This window comes from Canis lupus, chromosome 7 (assembly GCF_011100685.1).
Source record: "Canis lupus familiaris isolate Mischka breed German Shepherd chromosome 7, alternate assembly UU_Cfam_GSD_1.0, whole genome shotgun sequence".
Taxonomy (NCBI): domain Eukaryota; kingdom Metazoa; phylum Chordata; class Mammalia; order Carnivora; family Canidae; genus Canis; species Canis lupus.
This window is the reverse complement of record NC_049228.1, coordinates 43,139,323-43,152,937: the sequence shown is the minus strand read 5'-3', so window position 1 is coordinate 43,152,937 and position 13,615 is coordinate 43,139,323. Positions and strand designations below refer to the sequence as shown.

The following is a 13,615-nucleotide window of genomic DNA, read 5'->3' as shown; positions in this document are numbered from 1 at the left end:
CCTGGGAGCTCCAGTCGGGCCGACAGGTCAGTCAGCCTGGCGGAGGTTGTATCCGCTCCCAGCACCTGCCCTCGGGCTCGCGGATCCTCCCCGGCGGCTGCCCGACCAGTCAGCGCGCAGCCTGCCCCGACACGGCACTCCTATTGGCTCCACGCGCTGCCCCTTAAACCTCTTGCGTCCAATCAAGCTCGAGTGGAAAGAGCTCCTGGGGTGGGGGAGGAGATGCTTGCGCGAGTCTCCAGCGATCCGGTCGCGCGGTTTTCCGGTTTTGTTTTCCAGCCTGTGAGCTGCTTTTGACACCAGTGACGGCCGGCGCTTCGTACGCTGCGGCCACAGTCATCGCCGTCCTTTCCCGAAGAGCCCAACCCCTCAGGAAGATTTGCTGTCGCTAGGAGAAACGGACGCAAAGGGCGGGGCGGCCCGTGCTTTCCTGAAGTCCGGTTGGCGGACGTCCAGGCTCCCAACCCCCCACTTCGCGGTCCAGGGGTCAGGCCGGGGGCGGGGCTTGGCTGGGCAGGTCCAGGATGCGAGATCCTGGAGGGAAGAAAGGCTGCCGGCGGGCTGCAGAGGGGTGGGGAGGGCAGGGCAAGGCAGGGCCGGGGCGGCAGTCGGCCCCCAAGTCTGAAGCGGAGAGAAGGCCCGAGACGAGACCCCCGGTGGCAGGTGAGGAAAGGGTGAAGGGAAGGAGGGGGAATCAGCCGCTCGGTAGGCAGGCCGCCCTCACCTTCCTGCAGCTCTGCCCGCAGAATGGACTTCCGAGCCCCAGGCCTGCTGGACCAGTGGCTGGAGCCCCCAGAAGAGGTCTTCTCGGCAGGGGCCTTCCTGGAGCTGGGGCCCCCCTGCCCCCATGCAGAGGCTCCCGGGACCCCTGAGCAGGGGCTGCCAGGCAATGTGAGTGTGACAGCGCAGGTGGGGCTGGGCTGTCCAGGGCCGCGGCGAATCTGGGTCTGGGGTCAGGTGGCACTCCACAACTCTCTCCTTCTGTAGGGCCTTCAAGAGAGTGAGCCCGAAGATTTTCTGAAGCTTTTCATCGACCCCAATGAAGTGTACTGCTCACAAGCATCTCCTGGCAGTGACAGTGGAATCTCGGAGGACCCTGGCCATCCTGATGGTCCTCGTGCCCCCAAGGCACCCAGTTCCCCTGCTGTCTGTGAGGTTGTCTTTGAGGCAGGGGTTTTGCAGAGGATGGAAGGGCCACCTGGGCGGCTCATCTCTGTCCACCTAGGTCAGTGTTCTTTGTGGGAAGGAGACACTGGCCTTTCAGGTCCAGCCCTAGTCCTTGGGCTAAGGGGTTTCCCCAACCTGTGCCTCTCCGAGGCCCTTCATCTCCTTTCTCCTGGTCACCTGTGTCTCCCTCAGATCAGTGGAACCCACCACTTCCAGTGCCTGAGGCTTGCATGGTCTGCGAGCTGCCCCTTGATGCTCACACTCACACCCTGCCCAGAGCAGGCAGTGTGAACCCAGTGCCTCCTGCCACCCTGGTGAGTCTTCAGTCAGCTGGATCCAGTACTCCCAGGTACAAAGATATGTACCCACACAGGTGGGAAAGGGCTTGAGAGAGGGAGAAACTGATGCTAAACTCTTTGCTCCAATTTTTCATGTCAACGGGCCTGAACATCAAAGTGGCATGAGCAACTTTAAGAGCAGGAAAGGACAAGGGAGACAGAAGCCCTTGGGGGTGTGGTGGTGACGACTCAGTTAAGGAGAAAGTTAGGTCACGGAATCTGGGGATAGGGCCTGGAAGAAAGCCCAGACCTTGTGTGCAGTTTGCTCAGCCACAGCCAGCCATTGTTTCAGCTTTGGGTTAGGACATGAACAGGCTGCCTGGGAATCCAGCCGGCTACGAGAAACAAGGTATAGGAGAAGCAAGTGCCATCATTTCCACTGGAACTGTGCACCACATTGGTTCCTGCAGTGGGAGTGAGCAGGGGTCTTGCTCAGGTCACTGTCAACCAAGAGTCACTGGGAAGAACTGCTTGTGTGTGAAACAGGGAACAGATTCTCAGCTCTCGGCCAGGCTGTGCTTGAAGCTGAGACCAGAGTGGAAGCCAAGCAACTCAGAATCAAGGGACCCTAAAAAGTCTGATATTTCTAGGCTTTCCATCAAAACACTGGGGAATTTGTGGCTTCAGGAGAGCAAGAAGGGATCATCAAGAAAAGGCAAGAAGTCAAGAAATGGTTTGGTTAAAAGCCAAAGACCATCAGGAGTCAAAAGCAAAAACAAATTCCTCTTAAGCGAAAGTGAAGCATAAGTATTTCAAAAAGGAGTATCAGGGCAGCCCCGGTAGCGCAGCGGTTTAGCACTGCCTGCAGCCCGGGGTGTGATCCTGGAGACCCGGGATCAAGTCACACGTCGGGCTCCCTGCATGGAGCTTGCTTCTCCCTCTGCCTGTGTCTCTGCCTCTCTCTCTGAATAAATAAATTAAAAATATTAAAAAAAAAAAAAAAAAAAAGTATCAGAAGGCCAGGTTACTCAGTGGGCAGGCTCAGGTTCCCCAGATGTCGTCTACTTGCTCCACATACTATGTTCCTAGAAGATGTTAAGTTTGCTGGCCATGGGAGTTCTTGGAGACAAGACAGAGCTTCAGTCTCAAAAGTGGAGCCGAGACCCTGAGGGCAAGTGGGCCACTGCCCCCAGGGAGCTCCCTGAGGTTGACCTGATGGAATAACACACTGCCAAGTGGAAGTTAATGGCCAAATGTGAATCATTTGCTTATTGTGAGATTAAGCAAACCCCACCTTAGTGTGTTCCTCCCTGTCTTCAAATACCCTTAAGCTCTGGGGAGGTGCAGACCAGAACAAGCCCTCCTTAGTTTGCTCAGGGTGCCAAATTCCTGAGTCTGGGGGCAGAGGATGTAAGGTCTCCTTTCACAGCTCCAGAAGGTCCCCTGGGCTTGGTCCAGAGCCCGTCTGAATTAAGGTCCCTTCCCTCCGCTCACTTCATGGTTATTTACTCCTAAGTGCAAACGGGAAATTCTCCAAAAGGCATACAGGGGTGTGTGGCCTTGGATGCCAGAAAAGGGAAGACCCTCTCCACCTCTCATCTACCTTCCCTGCTCTCTACTCTACCAGCTGCCTTGTCAAACCGTGTTCCTTACAGAGGAGGAGAAGCGTCTGCTGGGACAGGAAGGGGTTTCCCTGCCCACTCACCTGCCCCTCACCAAGGTAACATGCTTCCCCAAAGGGCCTCCCAGTCCCAACCCCAACCTGTCTCATTGTGGCCTCTGAAAGAGCCAGTATTACAAGGTTAAGGGGTAGTTGAGGGAGGTTAAGGGCCCAGGACTGACACACTTTGGGCCCTCAGGCAGAGGAGAGGGTCCTTAAGAAGATCAGGAGGAAGATCCGGAACAAGCAGTCAGCTCAGGACAGTCGGCGTCGGAAGAAGGAGTACATCGACGGGCTAGAGAGCAGGTATGTCTGGGCCTCCCTCCTTACCAAGGAAGGCAAGGTCAGGGACCACCTGACTGCAAACGGTCCTACCTGTCCACACTCCCTAGGGTGGCTGCCTGTTCTGCACAGAACCAGGAACTACAGAAGAAAGTCCAGGAGCTGGAGAGGCACAACATGTAAGTGAAAGCATAGTGTGCACCCCTGGAAAAGGGTATGTGGCACATGGGGGCACCATTCCTGTGCTCCAGCCCCCAGGGGAGCTTACTCTTTATTCATCCTTCTCTAGCTCCCTGGTAACTCAGCTCCGCCAGCTGCAGACGCTCATTGCCCAAACGTCCAACAAAGCTGCTCAGACCAGCACCTGTGTTCTGGTACTGTCTACTTCCTGTCTCCCCCTACTTCCACCATCTTCTGCCACACTTCCATCCTGACACCCCCAGTCCCAACCATACTCACCTTCCCATCCCTGATGATTCCAACTGCCCTTTGTTCGTTCTGCCCTTAGGTTCCTTCCATTAGTGTCTCCACAGCTCAAGTGTCCTTTTGCTTTCTCCAGATCCTTCTTTTTTCTCTGGCTCTCATCGTCCTGCCCAGTGTCAGCCCCTTACAGGGTCTCCGGGAAGCTGGTTCTGAGGATTACCAGCCTCATGGAGGTAAAGCAGAGGCAGGGCTACTTTCCCAGGGTGGTCAAGATGTGGAAGGGAGGTCCTGTCTAGGATTCCCCCACCAAGGAAGCACTCTACTACTGCCATTTTTCTTTCACTTTCCAGTAATTTCTAGAAATATCCTGACTCATAAGGACATGATAGAAAATTTGGAGACCACGGTGGTAGAGTCCAGATTGGAGGGGCCACCTAGGACGAAGGATGTAAATGGCTCAACAAGGACCCTGCTTGAGAAGATGGGAGGGAAGACGGGCCCTGGTGGGCACATCAGGACTGTCCTGCATGCAGATGAGATGTGAGCTGGACACATCCCAACCACAGTAAGGAGTCCAGGTTCCCCCAGGGGTCTGAATCATTTCAGGACACCCTTAGGGTCTGTACTCAAGGCCCAGGCTATATAACCAGTCATTGCAGATACTTTGTTATACATCTGCAATTTTATTTTTGGGGGTGGTTAGGGTTGAGGGAAAACAGAAGTTTGGGCTGAGGAATAAACTTTTTTCCTGGAATTACATCTTGAAAGTTTTAAATAAGTAGAAGAAGAAGATAGGTAGTTGGTAAACTGGGGTTGAAGGTTGCTATCTCATTTCTGCCGCCAGGACTTCCTGTCCCAAACCAAATTATTATTATTTTTTTAAACCAAATTATAATAGAGAAAAAAACTATTTATATTTTGCTCATTAATGATCTAAACAAGAGATAGAGAAGGTGGTACCACCACAGGTTCCTAAGAAGGAGGGGCACAAATCCATTCATTCTGTCTGTTTCTGAGATATAATCTCTTAGACCCCATTGAAGAGTGGGAGGTAGCTATATGGACTCGATTTGCTTCCGGACCTTTTCCAGAGCTTTTCTGTCCAGCTGTCGCTGACGAACGATGACAAGGCAAGCGAAGACCAAGGCCACACCCACGACAGCCCCTTCAAATTTCCAGAATAAGTGTTGTTCCATCAGAGCTGAACGACAGCTAAGAGCAGGAAGAGACAGTTATTCCCAGGGAAGGCTGGACCACCACTCCCTCCAATCTCCCTTCTAGTGAAGCCTAACCAAGATATACCTGAGAACAGAGGAAGCCACAGTCAGCCTTCTAACATGTTTACCCTAAACAAACCCCACTCAAATATATCTACAATTTATTTTCTAGTGAGGTAAACAGAGCTGGTATTAATCAAATCTAGTGATGAGAAAATAAAACCAATGACGAAGTGCTGAGAAGTAGAGCTGGGACTTGGGTTTAAATACTTTGGTTCCCCCCTCTTCCAATATGCCATGCTACCCTAGACAGAAAGGAAGATGTAGGACTATTAGTCTCCCTAAAATCATGAGAACAAGAGGTGATGTAGGAGGTTACAAGATGAAAAACAGCACTTGCCTTTTGAATTCATTCCTCTTAGAAGAGCTGCATGTGATTTTCTCCACGTACCCCGTGGAGCCACACTCAGGGGTGGTTTTCTGTCAGGAAAAAGGGATCAAAGCACATGTCAGGAAAGGACACTTGAGCAATAGTCTAGGAGGTGCAGGGACAGGTTCCAGGGCCTACTGGATTAAAAATTATCATGACTGGGGTGCCTGGCTGGTTCAGCCCATGGAGCATGCGTCTCTTGATTTCTGGGTTGAGTTTGAGCCCCACGTTGGTGTAGAACTGACTTAAAAACAAGATTTTAGGGGTACCTGGGTGGCTCAGTTGGATGGGCATCTGTCTTCGGCTCAGGTTATGATCTTGGGATCCTGGGATCCAGCCTGGCAATGGGCTGCTCCCTGATCAGGAGTCTGCTTCTCCCTCTTTCTCTGCCCTTCCCCCAGGCTTATGCTCTCTTTTTCTCAAACAAAACCTTTAAAAACCCATCTGGAATAATTACAGGTTTGGGTTTTTTTTTAAGATCTTATTTATTTATTCATTCATGAGAGACACAGAGAAAGAGCCACAGGCATAGGCAGAGGGAGAAGCAGGCTCTATGCAAGGAGCCCGACATGGGACTCGATCCTGGGTCTCCAGATCCACACCCTGGGCTGAAGGCGGCGCTAAACCACTGAGCCACCCAGGCTGCCCTAATTACAGGTTTTTTAAAAAATCTTTAAAGATTTCTTTCTTAATCTAGAGAGAGTGAGGACACACGAGCGAGGGGAGGGGCAGGACCTTGAGAAATCACCCCCCAAGTCAGAGGCTCAACTGACTGAGCCATTCAGGCGCCCCCCCCCCATGAGATCTTTTTAAAAAAATGAACATGATTATTACCCAAATACTCCCATTCACTTAGGAAAGGGCACGTTTTCAGAGGAAAAACAGGTTCAGGTGTGGACATTGAGGCTGCTACAGGAGGACGATGCAGCGGCACACTGAGACGGAGAGAGAACGAATACTCACGGCCCGAAAACTAGAACACGGTGCACATTCCTCTGCCACCACAAACTCTTCCACCAGCCAGCAAGGCAGATTTGAGGTGCTCACTAGAGAGGGAGAGAAATGCCGGCCCCAGACCTCATTGAGAAGATTTCTCCCAAAGATGCTGCCCATCCCACTTCCCAGCACAGCTGAGCGCCCTCCTTCGCCGCGGCGCCCCCCGTCCCACCTGTGCTCCCGGGAGTGTCGGATCAGCGCAGCATCACCCACCTGACAGCTTCTCTGCCCTCACAGGAGCCTCCGCTCGGCTGCAGCCGCGGGGGGGAGGGGAGGCACAAGTCAGAGGCCGGAAGACAGGGACTCGCCCCTCCCCCCTCCCTTCCCGTCCTCGGCGCTCAGCCTCTCCTCACCAGAGCTGTAAGGTGAGAGCGCAGAGCAGCCAGCACAGGTGGCTGCGCTGGGGGAGGCTGTGCCTCCCCGCGCCCGCAGGCATGGAGTGCTCAGGGTCGCGCCCGTCGGGACCAAGGGACCTGCCTGACTGGCCGCTTGCCTCCGTCGGGGCGCGTACACTGCAGCCCTCCGGGAGCTTCCAGGTCAGGGCTGCGAAATGCTGGGACTGCCTGTCAGGGCCCAGGCATTACTGGGACGGCCCCACGGCCACCTGTGGACAGGGCTGTGAGCTCACGTCTTCGGACCCGCACAGCCCTCGGGAAAAGCCGCGGCGCGTACGGTCTACTGCCCCGTCACCTCCGGGGCCGTCGCTGTCGCGGCCATCTTGCCCCGCAGAGGATGCCGGGCTGCGGAGGATGCCGGGCCGCGGGAGGGGCGGGGGGGGGTGGGGGCGGAGAGACGCCGCAGCCTCGGGGGATGCCGGGAGCGGGGAAGGTTCAGGAGGCTGCGTCGCTCCGCGCAGGCGCGCGGGGCGGAGCCGCTGGAGGCCGCCCCGGGTCCGTTTTCCCTCGGCTGGCTCAGGCTGGGACGACCCGGGCTGTCGTTCGTGGGCCCGTTCTGGGCGACGTGAGCAGCGACACGGAAGCACAGTCGTCGCTGCCTGCGAAAACGCCAGGGTGGCCCCGGTGGCCGGGCGGGAGGCGACGCTGCACTTGCTGCCCCTGGGCGCGCTGTCGCCTTTCAGGTCATTGGAGTTTGGTTGGTTGCGTGGTCCCTGCGGCCTGGGACGCGTCTGCCGCCGACTCCGATGCGGTGTGCTCGGGACAAGGCCCTGCACCCTCCGGGAGCCTCCAGAGCCGAGTCGCCGACTGGCAGCGTCGGGGTTTGGCGGGAGCCTTTCCTTCCCCTACGACGGCGCCCGTTACTGCCCTGCTTCTTGAATTACACACTTAGGTCTGCGTGTCTTCAGTAATGCTGAGGACTCTGGTATCTTGCGAGTAAGCTCGGGGTAGAAGTGACTTCCAAGGTGACCCAGTGAGTGGGAGCCCAAGTAGACGTGCCGCCCCCTGCAGTCAGAGTTGGGCCCTGGGCCTGCGCTGGTTTTGTGCTTCCTCCCGGGTCCTGGGCAGCCCTAAGGGCGCCAGCACTTTCTTCCAGGAATGAGAGTATAAGTAAGCCCTGTGATGTCCCACAAATTCTATCTTCCCTTCAGACATAGAGCTGGCTCCTCAGAAGCAGGAACAATCAGACTGTGGAAAGGTCATTAGATGGCAGTTGAGACTGATCTTTACTTTTCTTGTGACTATACCCTCATTCCGTTAAGTTACTGTTTCTGTGTATCAGTAGTTGTATGTTCCGGAAAGTAGGTGTGAGTGTTCTCCAGTAGCTTTTAGGCATACGGAAAGTCTTGCCGAAATCTTCTAGTATCTTATCAAACCTGACCACGTCTCTTGACAAGCTGGGGAGTTGTAAGCTCTCACTTCCAATAGCTGTACCAAGCCACTGAGTAGGTCTCTACACTGAAACTGGATCTTAAAACATCTGCCCTGGGGTGTGATGATGTCAGTTAGTGTTCTTTCTGGGATTCACAAAATAGCAAGTCTTTTCTCATAACCTTAAGCAAAGTACACCAGCTGGGCAGTTGACTACAGAGCCTAGGCATGATCTTTACCCCATAGAAGTTTGGTACTTAACACATTTATCCAATTATCCTGAAGTTCTCCCAGCATGGTCAGGCTTTTTCCCAGGGGTGTGTTTTACCAACAAACAGCAACACAGAAAGCTTTGCTGCTGACCCAGGGTTGTGCCATTCGCTTCCTCACAATAGGTGTGGGGATTTTTTTAATGCCTGAATTTCCTTTTTTTTTTTTAATTTAAGATTTTATTTATTCATGAGAGAGAGAGAGGCAGAGACACAGGCAGAGGGAGAAGCAGGCTCCTCGCAGGGAGCCCGATGTGGGACTTGATCCCGGGTCTCCAGGATCGTGCCCTGGGCCAAAGGCAGGTGCTAAACAGCTGCACCACCCAGGGATCCCGGTGCTGGTTCTTTTGCATGCCAATAGTTTTGCCTCTTTGTAATTCAGTACTTAGGAGCTGTTTTTGTTAAAATTTTATTGTCCTTCTTGTAAGTTCCACTCAAAGATTATATTAACTTGACTATGTTGTATGGCACATATCAGATGCTCAATAGATTGATGACTAGGGCGCCTGGGTGGCTCAGTCAGTGAAGTGTCTGTGTTCAGCTCAGGTCATGATCCCAGGGTCATCGCGCTCCCTGCTCAGCCAGAAGTCTGCTTCTCCTTCTGCCTCCCCCCACCTCCCGCTTGTGCTCCCTCTCCTTCTTTCAAATAAATAAATTAAATATTTAAAAAAAAAATGACTAAATAAACCTCTTCTGTGTCTGAAAGTGGAAAAAATGCTTACCAGCTACCTAAAAGGATTACTGGCGGAATCAGAGATGCTTGAAGAAATCACAGGTTAAACAGTACAAGGTCCTGTTATTTCCTTGAGTCTGCGTGTCACTCCCCTGGGAAGGCCCAAGAAAAGAGTCTTTCTGAAAAAAGAAGAGTCCTGGAAACCAGACAAGGCTCTGCCCATAGGACCCTCTAAACCCCATAATGGAAAGATGACCAGACCTTCAGGTTCAGAGAACCTCCTTGCTCTTTTTCTCATTGTGTAGGGACAGGTCCTGGTGTCACAGGAACCCAGCCCAACCACCTTAGAGGCGGGAATTAGGTCTGATGATAAATTTCGTTACCCAAACCAGGGACCTCTGTGTGGGTGGTGGCCTTTCATACCGAGCCAAAGCATGTAGAGTCCTAGGGTCAAATCTCTAGAGGGGTGCTGAGCCAACCTCATACAATCCTAAAGCCGGATTCAGTAACAACAAGTCAACTTTTTATTTACATTTGTGTCTGCCCTCAAGTCCCGGGAAAGGCTGACACCCAGGGCCAGTGGTTTCCTCCTCCCCTTCTTCCTACCCCCTCACCTCTTTCTGCTCGCTTGCTTCTCTCTCCTCCTTGCCTCTCCTTCCCCTGTCTTCTCTCCTCTCCCCTTCCTACTTTCTTTTACATTTGCTCCCTACTCTTCCACCATCTATCTCCTCTAGACCCCCTCCCCTCACCCCACCTGCTGTTTCTCCCCTGCCCACCCATAGCCCTGCCTCCCTGAGGTTCAGCCTCTGGGCCTAGTGTCCTCAGCCGAGGGAGCACTTGCTGGTGTTCTTCTTATCACAGGGTTTCAGGTCAGTGCCGGGGGCCTTGTGGCTGTTTCCCTAGAGATGGAAAGGCACCGGGATTAGAGTGACAATGGTGGGCTGGGGTCTGACACAACATTGTTTGAAGGGGACCTACCCTCATGGGCAGTGTTAGTGCTCCTCTTCCTGGGGTTTCATTTCTAGCATGTGTGTGTGTGCGCACATGCACACACACACAGCTGGGCTCAGTCCCACAGAACCAACTCACCGATCTCCGGCCTCCTGACTTGAGCAGGATGTCCCGGGCCAGGGAACTGAAAGCCTGCCAGGGAAAGGAGTGAGTGGTGAGGACAGGCCTGCCGACCAACAATGTCCCGGGAGCAGGTGTGGGCACAGACTGTGGCTCACCTCATCCACATTCGTGCTGGATTTGGCACTTGTCTCAAAGAATCGGATTCCATGCTCCCGAGCCAGCTGTGGGGTGGAGGGAGAACAGAGGTGGGTCAAGGATAGCAGCCCTCTGGCATCCAGCTCCATCTGGCCTGGCCCTCACCTTGATGGCCTGCTCCTTCTGCACCTTTCTCTTGGCCTCCATGTCACACTTGTTCCCTAGAAGCAGGCGCTCCACCCCAGCTGAGGCATTCTGGATGCAAATGGTAGGAAGAGTACAATTGGGTCCTGCTTAGCTTCATGGCTTCCTCACCCTCCAGGTTCTACCCAGTCCTCTGGCTCTCTAGGGGGGTCCTCACCTCTTTGATGCTTTTCATCCAGTTCTGGATATTCTCAAAGGATTTCTCATCTGTGATGTCATATACGAGGATAATGCCCTGGGGAATGGCAAGAGTTCACCATGGAGCCTTGGGCCACATGCCCCCATTTCTGCTTCCTGCCCCTTTAAGTGACCCTGTAAGTTCTACCCATGAATCTACCCCTTGGTCCACATGGGGCCCTCCCCTGTCACCCAGAGCCCCCTCGCAGTTTCCCTGCCCAAGCTCAGCCCCTGGGGACTCAGAAATCTCCACTTTATGGCCTCATCCCTCGTCCAGACCCATAGCTCATACCATGGCTCCACGGTAATATGCAGTAGTTATTGTCTTGAATCGTTCCTGGCCAGCTGTGTCCCTGAAAAAGTGGCATGTTTCGTGGGGCAGGACAGAGGGAATGCTTCTCCCAGGAGTGAATCCCCCCTGCTAAGAACTTAGCTTTTATACCAGGGTGGGGCTGAACCAAACAGAATCAGAAAACAGTAAAGGGAGAAAAGGACAGAGGATGGCTGGGAGAGGACACAGGCTTAAGGTACAAGGTCTCATTGAGCACTTTATGCCAAGCACCATCTTCACCCTACCCTTGGGAGAGATGTTTTCTGGCCCCTGTTTTACAAAGGAGAACAGAGATTTCGAGAGGCTCCATCACTGAAGGTCATCCTGCATCAGAAGGAGAATGCAAACCACAATCTGCTTCTATCTGTAGCGCCCTAAACCTTTGAGCCACCAGCCACTTCCACACCTTCAGGATGTCCAGGTCCTGTGGCAGGTCAGCCCTCTTTCCTCGGCTTTCTGGGCTCCCCAGACTTGAGAGAGAGTACAGACTTAACAAATTCTGCTGCTTGCCATGGATCGGCTTTCATGCCATCTCCATGTGACAGCTCTGCAGACACCTGCTGTCAAGTTCAGAGAAGTCTCTGGAGCCAGGAGAGGCAAGAGTTACCAAAGAGCTGAAAAGAGTTGAGCAAACTGGAAGAGAGATGGAAGGACGTCTGGGTGGGGGATAGGAAGTGGCCTGGGAGAAGTACCGGAAGGAGCAGGAGGGGAGAGGGAGAGATGGGCAGCCACAGGGAGGGGACTGGTGCTCAGAGGTGAATGAGGGAATATGCCTCGCAGCCCAGGGTTCACTCACCAGACCTGCAACTTGATCTTCTTCCCCTCTACATCCACAGTGCGGATCTTGAAGTCGATTCCTAGGAAGGGACACACACAGTGAGGCTGAGGCCATGTGGGTACATGGGGGGCACGAGGGGTCACCAGGGGAGACCAGGAATGGAGCGCCAGCAGTGCCAGGAATTCTGTAGGGGGTGCGCCTGGGAAGCAACCTTGTTGCAAGTGTAAGACTAGGAGAATTTTTCTCAACTCTGTATTTGTATAGTAAGCATATTGTTTTTCTGGGGATGTCATGGACCTGAGGGGGAGGTGACAGAAACTCTGCAGAGAAGTGTAAGGCTCCGCTTGGGTCCCCTCAGAGGCACCAGTTGACAGCTCTCCCAATTCAGGGTCTCCCTCAAAAGAGAGCTTTCTGATTCCTCTTTCCTTGGTCCCCAGAACCCAGTAGTCTGAGGCTCCAGCCATCCCCAGCCTCTGGAACCAAGAGATTTGGTCCCAAGACCAAGAACCGGAAAAGGTTGATGCCATCTGTGTGTCCACTAGTGGGCCAGGCCCACTCCTCTTGCGACACAACTAGGAAAGACGGGCACTTTCCTTCCATTTCCTGACCAGAATGGTCTTGAAACTCCCCTGGCTTTTGTTTCCAGGCCAGAGGAGGTGGACTAAGAGGGGGAGGAGAAGCAGAGAAGCAGCGGTTCTTAGTGGCAATGTGGGCCCCTCCCCAGAGCCTGTGGGGAGCCCCAAGAGGACGCTGAGTCACCAGGCTGACTCAGAGCCCCCAAAAGTTCCCCCACTCCTACCTTCCTTGACTGGCTGACCGCACATTCACCATCCTGGTCCTCGGGCCCCCCCTTTCAGCACAGCCAGCCACTCTGTTCCAACCTCCCCACCCCCAACCCCCATGAAGTGGTGGCAGGGAGACTGGGAAGTGCTGGGGATGGAACTCAGCAGGACAGGAAGAGGCTGGTGGGATTGGAGAGCAAGTTGGGGGGGCTGGGTACCAACCGGTCAGGGGTTCTAGGGAGGCGGTGGGGAGAGATGCGCGGCGGGAAGGACAGACGGATCCTGTGGATCTGGGGGATGCCAGAGAAGGACGGTACCAGGAAAATGAGGGGCGGGCACAGGGAGTTACTGGGGGCCTCAGAGAGCTTGGAGGTCGGGAACCATCCCGAGCCGTGTCCGGCATGGGGCTGACACGGGGGCTAAGACACTGGACTTTAGAAGCCTCCTTCTGGGGCACTGAAAAGTAGGGCCACTAGTAACCTGGGAGCCTGGGGCGCCAGGGCTAGTGAGCCCAGAGGGGTCACCGATGGTGGAGATGCAGGGGTGAAGGCCTGGGGGCGCCGGGGGTCGGGGGCTTGGCCAGCGGGCTCACCAATGGTGGAGATGTAGGTGTTGTTGAAGCTGTCCTCGGCGAAGCGAATGATGAGACAGGTCTTGCCCACGCCCGAGTCCCCGATGAGCAGCAACTTGAAGAGGTGGTCGTAGGCTTTGGCCATGGCGGACACTGGGGAGCCGGGGGCGGCGCCGGGGGGCGGGACCGCGGGACTGGCGGACGGAGTTGCCCGGAGCCCAGGCCAGGAAGGAGTTTCCCTCCCTCTCCACCCAGGCTCCGGGACGGAGGGGAGGCGGCCCCGCTGTGGGCCCCACCCCCGGCCTCCCGCCCCCGCCCCCGGCCGCCTGCCCCTGCCCCTGACGGCCGCGAAGGGGTAGCCGCTGCCCGCCGCCCTGGCCGCCTCAGGACCGCGGGCCGAGT

At 54.7% G+C, this 13,615-nt stretch overlaps 3 protein-coding genes across 3 annotated transcripts; 1 reads left to right on the top strand and 2 right to left on the bottom strand.

The window, feature by feature from the left end:
* The first annotated feature begins 220 nt into the window (after nt 1-220).
* CREB3L4 (cAMP responsive element binding protein 3 like 4) lies at nt 221-4,567 on the top strand. Its single transcript, XM_038543278.1, has 10 exons — nt 221-663; nt 735-891; nt 988-1,225; nt 1,360-1,481; nt 3,073-3,165; nt 3,305-3,411; nt 3,498-3,566; nt 3,677-3,761; nt 3,947-4,043; nt 4,161-4,567. The coding sequence occupies exons 2-10, from the start codon at nt 748-750 to the stop codon at nt 4,352-4,354; spliced, it is 1,149 nt and encodes a 382-aa protein (XP_038399206.1). The 5' UTR covers nt 221-663; nt 735-747; the 3' UTR covers nt 4,355-4,567.
* Nucleotides 4,471-7,211, bottom strand: JTB (jumping translocation breakpoint). Its single transcript, XM_038543279.1, has 5 exons — nt 6,807-7,211; nt 6,667-6,704; nt 6,421-6,503; nt 5,428-5,507; nt 4,471-5,022 (listed from the first exon to the last, which is right to left on the bottom strand). The coding sequence occupies exons 1-5, from the start codon at nt 6,887-6,889 to the stop codon at nt 4,866-4,868; spliced, it is 441 nt and encodes a 146-aa protein (XP_038399207.1). The 5' UTR covers nt 6,890-7,211; the 3' UTR covers nt 4,471-4,865.
* Nucleotides 7,212-9,662: 2,451 nt separating this feature from the next.
* RAB13 (RAB13, member RAS oncogene family) lies at nt 9,663-13,381 on the bottom strand. Its single transcript, NM_001313859.1, has 8 exons — nt 13,235-13,381; nt 11,879-11,939; nt 11,044-11,104; nt 10,732-10,809; nt 10,536-10,625; nt 10,391-10,456; nt 10,251-10,304; nt 9,663-10,060 (listed from the first exon to the last, which is right to left on the bottom strand). Exons 1-8 carry the CDS (start codon nt 13,356-13,358, stop codon nt 9,983-9,985), a joined length of 612 nt encoding a protein of 203 aa, NP_001300788.1. The 5' UTR covers nt 13,359-13,381; the 3' UTR covers nt 9,663-9,982.
* Nucleotides 13,382-13,615: the final 234 nt, after the last annotated feature.

Excerpts from the sequence above, each read along its gene's own strand:
- CREB3L4 (XM_038543278.1), top strand. The coding sequence starts at position 748 with ATGGACTTCCGAGCCCCAGGCCTGCTGGACCAGTGGCTGGAGCCCCCA. Across the intron at positions 1,482-3,072 it reads CAGTGCCTCCTGCCACCCTG|CTGCCTTGTCAAACCGTGTT; the intron begins GTGAGTCTTCAG and ends CTACTCTACCAG. Across the intron at positions 3,412-3,497 it reads ATCGACGGGCTAGAGAGCAG|GGTGGCTGCCTGTTCTGCAC; the intron begins GTATGTCTGGGC and ends CACACTCCCTAG.
- JTB (XM_038543279.1), bottom strand. The coding sequence starts at position 6,889 with ATGCCTGCGGGCGCGGGGAGGCACAGCCTCCCCCAGCGCAGCCACCTG. Across the intron at positions 6,705-6,806 it reads GCTCTCACCTTACAGCTCTG|CCGAGCGGAGGCTCCTGTGA; the intron begins GTGAGGAGAGGC and ends CCGCGGCTGCAG. Across the intron at positions 5,508-6,420 it reads CGTGTTCTAGTTTTCGGGCC|AAAACCACCCCTGAGTGTGG; the intron begins GTGAGTATTCGT and ends TTTTCCTGACAG.
- RAB13 (NM_001313859.1), bottom strand. The coding sequence starts at position 13,358 with ATGGCCAAAGCCTACGACCACCTCTTCAAGTTGCTGCTCATCGGGGAC. Across the intron at positions 10,810-11,043 it reads CATATTACCGTGGAGCCATG|GGCATTATCCTCGTATATGA; the intron begins GTATGAGCTATG and ends GCCATTCCCCAG. Across the intron at positions 10,305-10,390 it reads CCAGCACGAATGTGGATGAG|GCTTTCAGTTCCCTGGCCCG; the intron begins GTGAGCCACAGT and ends TTTCCCTGGCAG.